General features: G+C 33.4%; 2 protein-coding genes across 2 annotated transcripts; one reads left to right on the top strand and one right to left on the bottom strand.

The window, feature by feature from the left end:
• Window positions 1-1,969: 1,969 nt before the first annotated feature.
• acp5b (acid phosphatase 5b, tartrate resistant) lies at window positions 1,970-6,631 on the top strand. The gene is made up of 6 exons (XM_019071689.2): window positions 1,970-2,193; window positions 2,395-2,585; window positions 3,092-3,219; window positions 3,302-3,493; window positions 5,036-5,183; window positions 6,182-6,631. Exons 1-6 carry the CDS (start codon window positions 2,121-2,123, stop codon window positions 6,434-6,436), a joined length of 987 nt encoding a protein of 328 aa, XP_018927234.1. The 5' UTR covers window positions 1,970-2,120; the 3' UTR covers window positions 6,437-6,631.
• Window positions 6,632-7,008: 377 nt separating this feature from the next.
• On the bottom strand, window positions 7,009-10,973 carry f3a (coagulation factor IIIa). The gene is made up of 6 exons (XM_042752040.1): window positions 10,746-10,973; window positions 10,514-10,622; window positions 9,503-9,696; window positions 9,233-9,417; window positions 8,147-8,315; window positions 7,009-7,733 (listed from the first exon to the last, which is right to left on the bottom strand). The coding sequence occupies exons 1-6, from the start codon at window positions 10,822-10,824 to the stop codon at window positions 7,591-7,593; spliced, it is 879 nt and encodes a 292-aa protein (XP_042607974.1). The 5' UTR covers window positions 10,825-10,973; the 3' UTR covers window positions 7,009-7,590.
• Between the last annotated feature and the right edge of the window lie 4,641 nt (window positions 10,974-15,614).

Here is a 15,614-nt window from a genome sequence, read left to right as displayed (position 1 = left end):
TTGAAGGAATGGTTATAGATTGTGTTGATGATTTCAGGAGAGTGTGAATTCAGTTGGACTGGTTTACTGCACATTACGGTTACTTTAGGAAATCTTCGAAAAGATGAATGTTGAACTTTAACACACTTCAAATGTGAGTGAAAGGTCATTTAGATTAGACACTGCTTTGACCTTTCACCCTCCACATGATAATGTATTTTTAATGTCTCCAGTCACCTGTTCTTGGCCAAAGGTGGTAAAACACAAACTCAGATGTCCTGTTGGCCAAAAGAATGATTGAGAAATTCCATTTGATATTTTGGATTTACCTGATTCACTGTACTGTGTTTCAAACTAGTCCATCCCATTTTATTGGTTTAAAAGTTTTTGTCCTTAACAAATACTAAGTACTATGACATTACCATGCAAACATCATTGCACATGTGGACTACCAGTCAAAAATGTGGAATAATTCATATTTTTTGAAGTCTACCCAACAGTAAAAACAGTAATATTGTGAAATCTTAGTTTTCTATTTAAATATATTTTAATGTCATGGCAAATGTACATTTTCAGCATCATTAATCCAGTTTTCAGTGTCACATGAGCCTTCAGAAATCATTCTTTTGCCCGGAAGTGTATATGTCTTAAGTGTCAGTTTTTCAAAATTGAGATTTATACATCTTCTGAAAGCTGAATAAATAAGCTTTCCATTGATGTAATATTTGGCCTAGATACAACTATTTGAAAATCTGGAATCTGAGGGTGCAAAAAAATAAATAAATCCAAATACTGAGAAAATCGCCTTTAAAGATGTCCAATTGAAATCTTAACAATGCATATTACTAATCAAAAATTGAGTTTTGATATATTTACGGTAGGAAATTTACAAAATATCTTCATGGAACATGATCTTTACTTAATATCCTAATGATTTTTGGCATAAAAGAAAAATCGATAATTTTTGCCCATACAATGTTTTTTTTTTTTTTAGCTATCTCTAAAAATATAAACCAGCAACTTAAGACTGTTTTTTCTGGTCCAGGGTCACATATAGTAATTCTTTAGTGCAATGGTATATGTCAGCGTAGTATTAACATTAACATTTGTTTTGTACTGTAGGTTGTGCATGACTTGCTATTCAGTGTAAGTTAATGATTTATGAGATCTGCAGAAGAGCTTCCACTGTAAACTCTAACTAGATCCGTATAAACCACATCTGCTTGATATGGGATGGTGTATGAGCAATGGGCTTGCAAATAGTTGTGTTACTAAAGATTTACCATGGGTGTCATAGCAACACACTGAAAAACACTATAGAGAATTATGCTTGAGAAAAAAAAAATGTATGTGTAAAATATTGCATATTATTTCTATTATTTATTTTTTATTGAAATAATGCAAAACAAAAGAAAAACAAAAATTATATTATTATTATTATTAATGTATTATGTTATGTACTTATGTTTGGTTTTTTAACTGGTAAGATTATTAAAATTATAATATAATTAAACTGTTTAAAATATTATACTATTAAACAATAACTACTTTATTTTTGCTGTTATCTTTTGCTTTTTTACTTTGTTAGCAGCTGATGCCATTTTAAAAATGATAGATAGATAGATAGATAGATAGGTAGATAGATAGATAGATAGATAGATAGATAGATAGATAGATAGATAGATAGATAGATAGATAGATAGATAGATAAACAACAATTATTTTTATAAACATGTTTGGTAGCAGATCATTTTATTAAAAAAAATAATAATTATATTACTATATATATATAAATTATTATAAAATTAATCAAATTGTAAATTATGTACAGCAACAACTAATATAGTAGTAGTAATGGTTGTTATTGTTGTACTTCTGAGCTTTTTTCTTCTGATAGCCGATAATAACATTAATTTGTTTACTTTGAAACTGGTGAACGTTGGCCATCATGTGCTTCATTCTTTCATTCTGCACTCAATACAGGAAGCTTGTCATAAACCACATGTAGTTTCCCTTTAGGTGCAGAGAATTGAGTGTTAAGCTGTGTGTGGCTCGTCAGTGTCTGTGTGACTCGCAAACCTGGAACTTCACTTTACACTGTGACCGTTTTCAGGATCGGATCAGCAGTCTGAAGGCATGATATGGCGTGGTTGGCCTTCCTTCTTATCTCCTGCCTTCAGACGTTCTACACAACATGTCAGGCGAATGAACAAGGTAGAGTATTTCTGATGTATTTTCTTTATGATCTATATTATTATAATCATTAAGGAAGTGTAAACATATCTGGCCACATGACTACTAGTGCAGACAAACCGGTTCAGTGAGGATTTTTCATGTGATCAAGTGAGTTCACTTTGAGTCTGTTGAATATGCATTGATATAAACTCTATATCTACATGTTTTGTTTCTCTTCAGCTTCTCTGAAGTTTGTTGGTATTGGAGACTGGGGTGGACTTCCTATATACCCCTACTACACACCGCATGAGTTTGACACGGCCAATGAACTGGGCAGAATCGCTGAGAGCTCAGGGCTGGACTTTGTCCTCAGTCTTGGAGATCATTTCTACTTCAGCGGGGTCAGAGACGTAGATGACACCCGCTTTAAGGTGAACGCCAGGTTAAGTCAGCTGTGTGATTCACCTCCTCCTAAATTTATATTTTAAGTGCTTGTGAAATTTGAAAGATCTGTCATGCATAATGCAGGGTTTTCTCAGATTAATGTGTATAACTGGCAGTACAGCTTCAAAGTTTGATGGCCAGGATCATACAGGTTAAAGAGCAGATTGTGAGAGTGTGAAGGGTACTTCAGCTCAGTAAACTTCACACTTTCTGCTCATCTGATATAGTCAGTGTCACAGATGAATTGGCCCCTCTAGTGGCAGAAGAGCAGAATACAGTAAAGCGTTTGCCTTATTCATAAGTAGCCTAAAACTGGATTACTCCTCATCAGTCATCACAAATAAAAACATATAAAATAATTTGTATTTTATTTTTACTTTTATTCATATTTAATAAGATAATAATATTTTATTTATACTATAATAGTAATAATATATCATATTTAGTAGTAATAATAGTAATAATAATAAATAATAAAATTATTCTTCTTCAGTCTACCTATGAGAGTGTGTTCTCTCACCCCGCGCTGATGGCCGTGCCGTGGTACCTGGTAGCAGGAAATCACGATCACCGTGGAAACATATCAGCCCAGATCGCCTACTCAAACAGATCTGAAAGATGGTGAGTGAGGTCAGAGGTCAAGCTCTGTGTGTTAAAGAATGTAAACATGGGCATTCAGTGTGCTGCTGTTAATGTTTGGCAGGATCTACCCCGACCTCTACTACGAGCTGAACTTCAAGATTCCCCACAGCAACACTTCCGTCACGGTTCTGATGATTGACACAGTAGTTCTGTGTGGGAACACCTATGATGGGCTTGACCCTGTAGGTCCGGAGAACTACGCTGCTGCCAAACAACATCTGATATGGATCGAGAAGAAACTTCAAAACACCAAGTGAGTTATTAGTTCAACAGTAGCTACATTAAAGCCAAATGCAAACAGTCTGGCCAAAATCTAATAGAAGAACAAACAACATTAAAATCCAGTGTGGATAATCACAGCAAGTGTTTTCCTTTTACTGGGCAAACATTAGTCCTGTAACAGGAATTTTAGGGCATGTTTTTAAAGGCCCTGACCTGCCACACTGCTTCCACTCGTCCATCGTCACATTCTTTCACTTATTCTCTCTCACTTCTTCACCGCCTCAGATCCACAATCACATCCTTCTAAATCCCAGATATGAGCTGGAAAACACTCCAGGCGTTCCATAATAAAAATATGCCCAGCTCTTAAAGAGATAGTTCACTCAAAAATGAAATCTGTCATTGTTTACTCACCCTTATGTCATTGCAGTCGTAAACGCTGCTTTGTTTTCTGAGCAGCACGAAGAAGAAATGTTTCAAATATATTGATATTGATACATGAATTTCTAAGGCCTCTAAATGTTTAACATGATCAAAACTTTGCAAAAAAAAAAGTGTCAGACTGATATGTTATGCATTTTTATCAAGTAAAAGGCCTTTTAGTATAACTGTAAAAGTGTCCACTTTCAGGTTCGTTTTGACGCGAAATCTTAAAGTAAATGTAAGAATAACTTATGTATTGCTATTAATATTTCAGTATTAACACACTTACTGGACTGAAGCAATTAAGGTTTACTTGATTATCCATACATCATTTTTTAGAAAAATCATGCTAAAATGTGAGTATCAAATATGATACATAAGAATTTTTAAGAATATTTGATCATAAAAGCATTTAAATATCATCCTATTAAGACATTTTATTGAAAGATATTGTGTGGCAACTGATATTTATGTGTATTTTATGTAAATAGTCTGCAATATGGTTATAAAGATCTCACTTATTTTCATTACAAGCTATCAGAATTTCTCTCTCTTCCTACTTTTCGGCCATATACATATCAGCATCTGCTCTAAATTGAATATTTTTGCTCAGTTTGGGCCTCTGAATAAAGTACTAGGCTATGAATCATGATGTCAAATCATATAAATAAATATACTGTATATGTATAAATAATAATATATATATATATATATATAACACCACTGTATTAATCAATTAATATATATATATATATATTATTCAGAACTATATATATCCCGACATATAATATATAAAAACACTTTTCAATTAACTATTAATTCATATGCAACAATTTCAATTTAATTTATAACTTACAAGATAACGGCTTAATTTGCATTTTGAGTGACAAATCTTTTTGCCCAGTTTTATGACTTCAGCATTATGGACACAATACTGATTTAGTAAAAGGACGAAGGTTATGCACCTGAGAGTTTTGTGTTTAATGTACAAATAGTAAAAAACCAAACTAAAACACAAAATCACACAACACATGCACTTAAAATTACAGTAAAAATAACACTAAAAATACCACTGAGAGTAATAGCCGCAAACACTCACAGCTGTTTTACAACAGAAGTGAAACAAAGTTTATGTTCTGTTAATCCTCAGGTCAGATTTTGTCATTGTGGCCGGTCATTATCCAGTCTGGTCCATTGGGCATCATGGTCCGACCAAGTGTTTGATATCAGAACTCAGACCTCTTCTGAAGAAGTACAGCGTCTCCTTATATCTGTGTGGTCATGACCACAGTCTACAGGTCGGTATATCTTCAACATCACATCATCTCCTAATAGAAAATCAAGCAGTACTATAACTTTTCAATAAAACATTCTTTTAAAGGTTCACCCAAAAACATTAACATTTTCTGAAAATTTACCATCCAAGATGTAGATGAGTTTGTTTGTTCATCAGAACAGATTTGGAACAATTTAGCATTACATCATTTGGATCCACTGCAGTGAATGGGTGCCGTCAGTATGAGAGTACAAATAGCTGATAAAAACATCAAAATAATCCACAAATAATCCACATGACTCCAGTACATCACTGTCTTGTGAAGTGAAAAGTTGTGTGTTTGTAATAACTGAAACTGTCGAAACTGTTGCTTCCTGCTAAAATACGAGTCCTCTAACCATAATATTGCTTTCTCCAGTGAAAAAGTCAACTCATCTGAATCAGGAGAGAAAAATGCATAAATCAAGCACCATTTACAAAAGAAAATAAAACGGATTTAAACAAATATGTTGGTGGATTTATGTGAAAGCAACACAGGGGATGGACTTTCACTGGAGGAAGTTTTATTATAGATTATGGACAGATAAAAAGCAACGGTTTAAAGTTAAAATGCCTAAATTATGGATTTGTTTCTTACAAACATGCAGCTTTTCATTTCTTAAGACATTAATTGATGTACTGGAGTCGTGTGGATTACTTGTGGATTATTGTGATGTTTTTATCAGCTGTTTGGACTCTCATTCTGATGGCACCCATTCACTCCAGAGGAGCCATTCGTGAGCAAGTGATGTAATGCTAAATTTCTTCAAATCTGTTTTGATGAAAAAAAAATCAAACTCATCTACAAATACTGTAGGAAGGCCTGAGGGTGCATACATTTTCATCTATTAATTTTGGGGGGATTAGTAATTTTACAAATTTATTAAAGCCTTAATAGTGTATTTATTGGGTACTAAAGCATCAGCATCATGCAATTGTACTATAAACTTTAATTTTTAAAAATGTTTTCTATTTAATCAGTTTATCAGAGAAGACGATGGAAGTTCATATGTTGTCAGCGGGACTGGAGTTAATGCGGATATTTTCATTGACCACAAAAAAAGCTTCCCGTCTTCTTGGCAGCTGTTCTCCAACGCAGTCAATCAGACGACAGGAGCGTTTGTGTACTTCGAAGTCAACACAAGTGAGATGTTGATAAATTACATCCAGGAAGACGGGAAGTGTGTGTACCAGACATCCGTCCCAAAACGCAAAGTCCAACTTTTGACGTCATAACATTTGCCCCAGTCTGCTCTTAATGAACACAACAGTCACTTTACCAAAACTTCATTCTAATTGCACCAACAATTCTGTGTTGTATATTTTTATGTACGTTTTAATTTAGTTTTACCTGGTTTTTTTTTGTCTGTGTAGCTTGCTATGTACAAAATAAAACATTTTTATTGCTGATTATTGGAAAATACAGTGCACTGGTCTTGGAATTTGTATAGACAAAAATGATTTGTAAAAGATATTTTATTTAAGTTGCAAATGTGAGTTTGCAGTCAGATGGGATGTGATTCAAAAGAACAAGGTTCTAATATATATATATATATATATAATATATATCTATATATATATATATATACTATCATATATAATGAGACTTTCATGAATTGAGACTTTGACTTGCACTTAAAACTATTTGATAGATGAGTAACAATAAACACAATTAATCTAATAATACAAATTTTACATCTGCCATCGACACATATACATAAACTTAAGACATCTAAATGAGTTTGACTTTAAATGAGTTTGATGAATCAATATGAATCATGATATGAAATATAATGACACATGTGCAGTTTTGTATATATAACAGTATTAATATTTATTTAAAAAAATCACCATCAGTACCATTCCTACTGGATTCACAGGTTTGTTGTATAATGATAAAGTTGATCAAAATGACAATAAACCAGATTTAACATTATTTTATGATTGCTGGTTAGCCATGTACATGTGCTAAAACTTAACAAACCGTTTCACTGTCACAAAAATACTTTAAAAACAAATACAGTTTACCACATTAATAGTTAAAAAAATAAATTAGTGTTCTTTCATTTCATAAAATGTGCTCCGATTTTGATTCTCCCAAGTGTGCACAGTAAAAACCCACCATAAACCATACAGTATTTCCATTTGTTAGAAAGTAGAAGAAATAAGGCAGTGCTTATAAAATGTTTATACAGTACACTTCAATGCCAGACTAAAGAACCCACCACCTGACAGTATAAAGGTCTTGTCTTGCTAAATAATATGTCTAACATATCTACAGTTTGAGGTTTCACAGAAACACAATTTTCCCAGTTTTCTAGTAGAACGGGACGCCATCCTCCCTAAAGAAGAGTCCCATTTAGATCTACCAAACAGAGCATCCACACTCCTCACACACCTTTCAGTGCTAATGTCTCTTTTCCGGTGTTTTTTGCTGCTTTTCCTCGTCTGCAGCACATCACGATGACAATAATGATTGTTGTTATTGCCAAAATAATAAGAATGGCTCCGACGATGACACCCATGCCGTACTCTGCAAAAACATTACATCATCGTCATTAAGGTCACAACACTTGATTCGATGAGTTTGATGGACATTGCAGGAATTTTGCAGCTCTATTGGTCCCTAGACGCTGAGATCATTCATTTACAATCCACCCAGTGGACACATTTCTTATCAATTATGAGTGCTTTCGGTTGCATTAAATGTCTCTGTGAATCACACATTCATAGAGTCCATATAAATCTCTGATATGATACAATATCAGCCCTGACACTTCATACAGGGATGTGTTACAGCAAGAGTCCAGATCAGGGGAGAGTGTCTATTTTGGGAAAATGATTCACTCTCTATCAGACAAAATTCCCAACGTTTGCATTTCCTGGGATAGTTGAGCTGAAAATCCATGACAGACCATGTTTTAGTGTATAAAGTGAAAGCATTACCTTCAAAGATAGATGTGTTGTCTTCTGGTGAGCACTGGATGTTGCTGATCTCTCCGTGTTGTTTGTCTAGAGCGCGGAAGGATAGGAAAGCCTGAACGTAAAAACAGTAACTCACTCCTTGGTCCAAATCCGGCAGCTCAATGATGCTGCTTTTACTGATCTTCTCTTTCTGAAGAGGCAAAAACATAAAATATGTTTAATATAAAAAGTTTGCAATAATTACATTAATTTAATGTCGCTAATTCTCACCATGGTTGCATTAATTTATGCATTTATTAACAGTAATGTTGTGAAATATTAAGAAAATTTAAAATAAATAACAACTATTTTCAATAAAAATTAAAAACAAAACTATTCCTTCTATGCAAACCTAAAATTTCAGCATCATTACTCCAGTCTTCAGTGTCACATGATCCGTCAGAAATCATTCTAATATGTTGTTTTGCTGCTCAAGAAACATTTATTGTTATTAATAGTGAGGAAAATTGTGCTGCCTTTTTTGTGGAAACTTTTTTTTTTTTTTTTTTTTGAATTCTTTGATGAGTAGAAATTCAAAATAGCAGCATTTAAATCAGCATTTGAATAATGTAAATATAAATATTTTGTAACATTATAACTGTCTTTAAAGTCAGTTGTGATCAATTTATTGCCTCGTTGCTGAATAAAAGTATCAATTTCTTTTTAAAATCTTTCTGAAATCTTCTGTATGGTACTTTTTGGCATATTTTTGTAACTGTCATATCTACTGTGTCCTACATAACATCTCACGGTGAATAAAAATAAATATTTTTAACTTGTCGAATTTTTAATTCGAACTATAATTACCCTTTAAGTTAAAAAATATGTTATTTGTGAAAGAAAAACAGTAACGCGTTGAATTAAACTGAAATAGCATTTTCTTGTAAAACATACCTCAGTCATTATTATTATTTCCTTCTTATTACTTTGAAAAGTTGTTTTGTACTGTAAGTCAGGATAGCACTTTAGACTATAAAAAGTGGTGAAAGAGCTCAGAAAAGTCTGTTTACTGCTTATTAAATAAGATAAGACAAAAGAAAGATAGTACACTTTACAGACAACACTAACCTTTCCTGTGCTCTTGGCTTTTCTGTAGGTAACCTTATACTGCAGGTTGTCTCTGAAAACATCCCGAATATTCAGTCTCTTTTTATCCTCATTAAAGAGAGCTGTGGGGATGTCCGTTACGTACAGCGTCGTCTTCCTTTTGTCGCTGTTTACTTCTATTTTAAACTCTGGCTTGCCAATGGCAGCTGAAAGAGAATCAAAGCAGAAGATCTTTATAATGATTCAATATCTTTCTGTCTTTAAATGAAGGTGGCTGTGAAAGATACTGACTGTCATAGTAAGGGGAGAATTTCTTCGAGCTGACATGAGGGAACTCAACCAAATCTGAGAAGACGCCTTGCATAGGTTCAGACAGGATGTCAGCGCTGTAATTGGCCTTCGGGTTTTGTAACTCTGCAGTCAGGTCGCATTCGGTTTCCATCGTCTTGATACAGTGCCCCGTCCGTTTTCTGTCCTGGCCGACTCTACAGTCATTTACACAGACATTTAGATTGTAAAGAGAGCATTTGGAAATAATAAATTATGTTACATGAGAAAAAAGTGACAGGTTGGTGCCTGCTGTAACAAGTCCTGGGTGTGGAACTATGCAAGAGTTGCCAAATCTGCCTCATGTGAGAGATTAACACAGAGCTTTTTGTTCATAAAGGTTTTTGTGCCTTAAATATTAATTAAAGCATATCTAAACCCACTAATATTTAAACCAAATAAAGTTAAATTGACTGTTACAACCTGCAGAGATAAATGCAATGCACTTTTAATTAAATTACTGACGAAAATTGATAGAAGATTTAATAGAAATTAATAGAAAAGTTAAAAACAATAGAAACAAAATACATAATACACTTTTACGCACCTTTATCAGTTTATGGCCCTTTTGAGATTGCACAGTGAGAAACCTTTTGATATAATCAATGAATTATGACTTGATTGGTCAGAATCAATATGATCTAAGTAAACCGGCCAATGCAAACTGAGTCTTTTCACTATTGTATTACAATAAAACATATGCAACATATGACGCTCATCTGTACATACTGTACATTTTACTTTATATAAACCTGCAAGAAGAAACTGTAACAGATTTAGACCGTTTTCGCCATTATTGAACAGTATCTTTTAAAGTGTTATAATAAATTAGATTTTTTTAACTGAACCTGAATGGGTGTATTTACTAATTCTAACACATTTTTCATAACTCTGATAATGCATTCAAGACAATGAAGGTAATACTATACAACCTGACTACTAACTGTATTATAATAACAAAAAATGACGACTTACTCTGAAAATTCAACAGTGTAGGAATAATTCGTTGGTTTGGGGCTCCATGTTAATATGGATTTAAAATTGACAGAGGACCAGGTTACATTCTGTGCTTTTGGAAAGATTTCTGTGAAACAGAAAAGCATATGAATCAATATACATTGTAAGAACGATAGAAATGCTTTCAAATAACTGGTTAACGGACTGAATAACACGCATTCAATCATTAAGGCACAGGCACGAGACTCACCTGAGGCGCAAGACCTCATGAAAAATAAAACTAGCGCCAATTCAAGCATGACAAATTTCATTTGCCTGTTACATTCCATACTGTCCCCAGGCGAAAATACTAATCCAATTTCAGTACGAAGACCAAGTAAAACTCCTTTCACCAGGTAGGTTAAAATGAAGGTGAAACCTCGTCCCAAGTGGCTTATGAAGTCCTCCTTATTGTGCGTGAGCGCAGAAAAACCAGCCAGATTGTAATCGTGATTCCAGCGACACTCATGAAGCCCCGCCCTTGGGACAAGTGGGTCTGTCTACTTAGTATGCACAATATACTCATACAGCTGATTACACAAACGACTAAAGAGCAAGTTTAAAAGGAAAGAAATATTTTATTATATAATTATTAAATAATATTCATCAAAATTGTTATTTAATTTATATTAATATATATAAATATAATTTAATAATTATTCTCTGATACTGCTGATATTTAAAATGCAAATTAAAATAATTAATAATAAATAATAAAAAATGTTCTTGATTTAAAGTATGCATAAGTAATATTTATAATGACCAGAAAGCTGTTTTTATTTTATTTTATTTTTCAGGATTGGAAAATGTCCATTTCTATACAAACACATATTTTAAATTCCTATACAAAAACAAAACAAAAATAAATAAAAAAAATTAAACAAAGTGAAATAAAATAAAAAGCTATTGAATATTTTCAGCGTGTTTCATTAAACCTTGACCTTTTGCCTTGACCTGTATACTCTTTACACCAACACTTGCGCATTTATTATGTTAATATAATAAAAAAAAAGTAGATGTCTCTAAGATCCAAAATGTGCAAAAAGTATGTCTTCCTTATCCTGCTAGGGAGTAACTTCCTTATTTCTCCCTAGCAGGTAAAGGCAGCCTCTCGACTGCAGCATCAGCTTTTGATAATGTCCAGGTTAAGAAAGACAGCAATCAGCTCAGATTCAGAAAGCTTCAACCTCATGTCTCATTAAAAAGAACTCTGAAATCATAAATTAGTTCAGCAAATAAACAGTTTTGAGATTGTTGCGTTTGAATTAAAAATGTGATCTGAAGCATTGTTTGAAGGGGTGAGATGCAAACTAAATGCCAGTATATGATTTAATCATGCATTATGTCACGTACAAAGGTTTTCAACTGATTATGGGCATAAACTCTTCTGATGACCACCATGACAACACATTACTCATGACATGATCATGATTTGTATTTCGGGAAGTATGACTCCAGTTCTGTCCCAGTTTCAGCCGGTATGTGATGCAGGCACCTCTAGAGCACTGAATGCCAGCAGGGGTCTTTTGCCCATTCAGATCCTTATGCAAATGAGCAGCTGGTACCTCACTCTCGCCTGTGGCTTTGCATGTTAAAATGCCTACAGGACTCAGCACTTCCAGTGAAACTCACCCAAAACCACTAAGAGATATCATCAGACTGGAAAAGGGTGGTTTTCCTGTAAGTGTCATCATTGCCATTTGAGAATCTCTTTACACAATTGAGTTTGCAACTTTTAGGCAACTGGCTGTGCCAAATGTGGATATTTAATGCCTAAACTATAGGCTTTGTCATAAATTAACAACTATGAGCTGTTTGAAAGATGTTTTATCACAGACGTTTTTGTTAGGTGTTTCTTACAGGTGCAAGTAAAAAAATATCAGTATAAGCCCAGCTAACAGGAAACATTTTCTGAGCTTCAGCTAATGTTCAGGGAAGGTTAAGTTTCTGTATAAACAAACGTTCTTCAGGTAACTTTAATAGAATGTTCATTCAATGTTATCTGGTCTTTAAAGGAATAGTTCACCCAAAAATAAAAATTTATTCAAAATGCACTCAATCTTAGTCCATCCAACATGTAGATGAGTTCTTCAGAACAGATTTAGAGCAATGTTGCATTACTTCTCTTGCCCACCAGTGAATGGGTGCCGTCAGAATGATAGTTCAAACAGCTGATAAAAAATCATATGATCACATTAAGCGTCTTCCTTTTTGGTTGAACTATAATGTTCTCAAATGTTAGCACAAAACATTCATGAACATTTTAGAGAACATTCAAAAGTAATATTCCAATGTTTGCCAAAAGCTAAAATGGAATGTTCATATAACCAAGATTTTATTTTTTTAACCAAATTTTAAAACTTTTGGAAATAACATTTTCATGGGAACGTTACCTAAATGTTCTTAGAGTATAATTTTGTTAGCTATGATTATATGAATTTTTTTTTTTCAACCTTTTTATTGACTGCAAGATTAAAATAATAAATCTGATGGGTTAGAAAAATTACACTCTGCACAGTCTGAAATACCATTCACGCCTTATATCAAAAGCATAATAATATATGTTTATAGTCATCAGATTATTTATTTAAAGCAAATTGGGACTACTCTTAAAAATAAAGGCGATTCAAATGTTCTTCACAGTTTAAAAAATGTGGCGATTAAAATGCAAATTGGGACCATACAAAGAACTTCAGTAAAAAAACCATAAAGGCGATTCTGGTTCTGCAGATGTTAAAGATTCTTTATGGAACTATTTAGACAAAAAAGGCATCGTGAAGCACCTTTATTTTTACTCCAAATATATCTCGTGGCCCAGTGGCTCTATTTGAACAGAAGTTCATGGAAAGTTGAAATTCTTTAATATGTTTATATGAGTATATGTTTATTGCATTCCTCATACGTGAACAAAGTCATAATCTATTTTTCTACAATAGAACTGATCCACTGCGGTGTCTCCTCCCTGTCATTATGCCTCTGGGGTATTTCTGGCCTCTCTGATTACCCAGATCATCTCAAGTGCTTCTGCAGAAACCTGTGAGAGGATGTGAGGTCAGAAACAATGGTCAGAGTCTGAGGTTTGGCTGAACTCTCTTGCACTCTGTGAAACCCCACGCTGCTTAAAAAAACAACAACCACACCTTATGCACTGTAATAAAAAAAGATAGGTTTAGGAAAATATTCACAAAGATTAATACATAAAATAACTGTTTTTGTTTGACCTTTCCAGAGATTACAGGAAAGTGACATTCTAACATTTGTGCAAGTGTTTCCTTTTGTATTTTGGTATATAAAACAGAGCAATTATTCATTTATTATTTAAATTAAATGTAAAATATTAATAACCTTATTAATAAAATTCAAATGTTTTTTTTCTTTTTTTTTTCAAATAATTGTGGCCAACATGTATTTGAGAAAAACATTATTTCATCATGAGACTTTCCACCCATTTTCAATTGTTTTATTTTAATGCAAGATTAGGATTTTGTGAAATATGAAAAGAATTAACAATGCAGATTTTCTTTGTTCATATTTACCAAGGGTGACAATAATTCTGGCCACAACTTTAATTGAATATTCAATATCGATTGATATCAATAAATTACAATATTTTTAATATTGGTTGATAGTTATGATACCAATATATCATACATTTATGATGATACATTTTTGTTTGAAAGGATTTGGTCACAATGTACCGTCATCGTATGAAAGAACAGTGTGAACATTCTTTTAAAAAATCTCCATGTTTTTTATGGAAAAATAACAGCATGCAGGTTTGTAACAACATGTGGCAATGACAAAGTACAACATGAGTAAATGATGACTGTATATTTTTATTTTTTGACTAAATTATTCCTTTTACAAAATTCACGATAAAAGGAAATCAACTCATCTTATCGCACACCCAAATTGTTCATGTTTCAGAATGTTCCTGTATTTCCTTGGCATGTTTTGTTCTCCAAATTGGAAATAACATCCTAATTTAAGGATCAATAAATTATGCCTCAATGGAAAGTCCCCTGGACCTATGACAGATTTGTTATTACTTTCAGAACTCCAGGACAAAGTTTCTTCAACCTTTTCCCAGGTTCATATTCAAACTTAAATATGCATAGTGCTTTACACATTTCTACTCTACACAGCTCTACCAAACAGATTCCTCCAGAACACACAGAGAAGATCATTTTTTTCCACATCTTAGATTAATTTCTTTGCTCATAATCCAGGTAAACAGACTCCTGTGGCCTGATGACGTCATTTTAAAATGTTCTAAAAATAGTAAAAACAAACACGTTTGGCTGTGAGTTTAACCCTTCTGTTTTGAAAGACAGTCTCCTTGCTATTCCTGGTTACACTAAGATGTCATCACACCTTGTTTAAGTGTGTCATCCTGAATCACACCTCCTGAAACTTTATTATCGACCTTTGACAGGTTTTTACTGTAACAAGTAGCAAAAAACCCCTGATAACCGAAAACTCACATCCAGTGAAGAAATAATTCCATACTGACAGTGTATGAACTTCCAGAAACTGAGAAATTCCACATCGGCTGAAAGCTGACACAGCATGTCCTGCATGATCACTCACACCATTATAGCAAGTCTGGAAGCAACTTCCTGTTTAACTCCGGGTCTCATCTGTCAACTCTTTATGCTGTTAGTTCAAATAGAGGCTAGAGCTCCGGTGACACAAAAGAAGAGCTGCATTTTACCTACAATTATGCCATAATTAGTGATATCCAAATAATCAGGAATTCCTTCAGAAGGATGTAGCAACACTTGAGTCATATATCCAAAACCTTACATATATCTCAAAAGCTTACAATGACATAAATCAATATTAGGAAGTTATCATGCGTTTCATTTAGAATACTGATCCAAGTAATTCCTTTAGAGGCATTTGGCAATACTTGAGTCATTACTAGTGGATTATCATGATCTTCACTTTAGAATTAATTATTCATTATGCATAATTATGAACCTGTATACAGTAGTAGTTCTCCAGGAGATATGCAAAAATAGAAGTTATTGATTAGCTAATAGTGAACTACCAGTTTCAACTGAGCGCTATTACTTAC

This window comes from Cyprinus carpio, chromosome B24 (assembly GCF_018340385.1).
Source record: "Cyprinus carpio isolate SPL01 chromosome B24, ASM1834038v1, whole genome shotgun sequence".
In the NCBI taxonomy this organism is placed as follows: Eukaryota; Metazoa; Chordata; class Actinopteri; order Cypriniformes; family Cyprinidae; genus Cyprinus; species Cyprinus carpio.
Note: the sequence above shows the minus strand (reverse complement) of the source record. Positions and strands in the feature narration are given on the sequence as shown.

Coding starts and splice junctions, on each gene's coding strand:
- acp5b (XM_019071689.2), top strand. CDS start 2,121: ATGGCGTGGTTGGCCTTCCTTCTTATCTCCTGCCTTCAGACGTTCTAC. Junction 2,586..3,091: donor TAGATGACACCCGCTTTAAG/GTGAACGCCAGG, acceptor ATTCTTCTTCAG/TCTACCTATGAGAGTGTGTT. Junction 3,220..3,301: donor TCAAACAGATCTGAAAGATG/GTGAGTGAGGTC, acceptor AATGTTTGGCAG/GATCTACCCCGACCTCTACT.
- f3a (XM_042752040.1), bottom strand. CDS start 10,824: ATGGAATGTAACAGGCAAATGAAATTTGTCATGCTTGAATTGGCGCTA. Junction 10,623..10,745: donor CATGAGGTCTTGCGCCTCAG/GTGAGTCTCGTG, acceptor TCTGTTTCACAG/AAATCTTTCCAAAAGCACAG. Junction 7,734..8,146: donor CAACACATCTATCTTTGAAG/GTAATGCTTTCA, acceptor ATGTTTTTGCAG/AGTACGGCATGGGTGTCATC.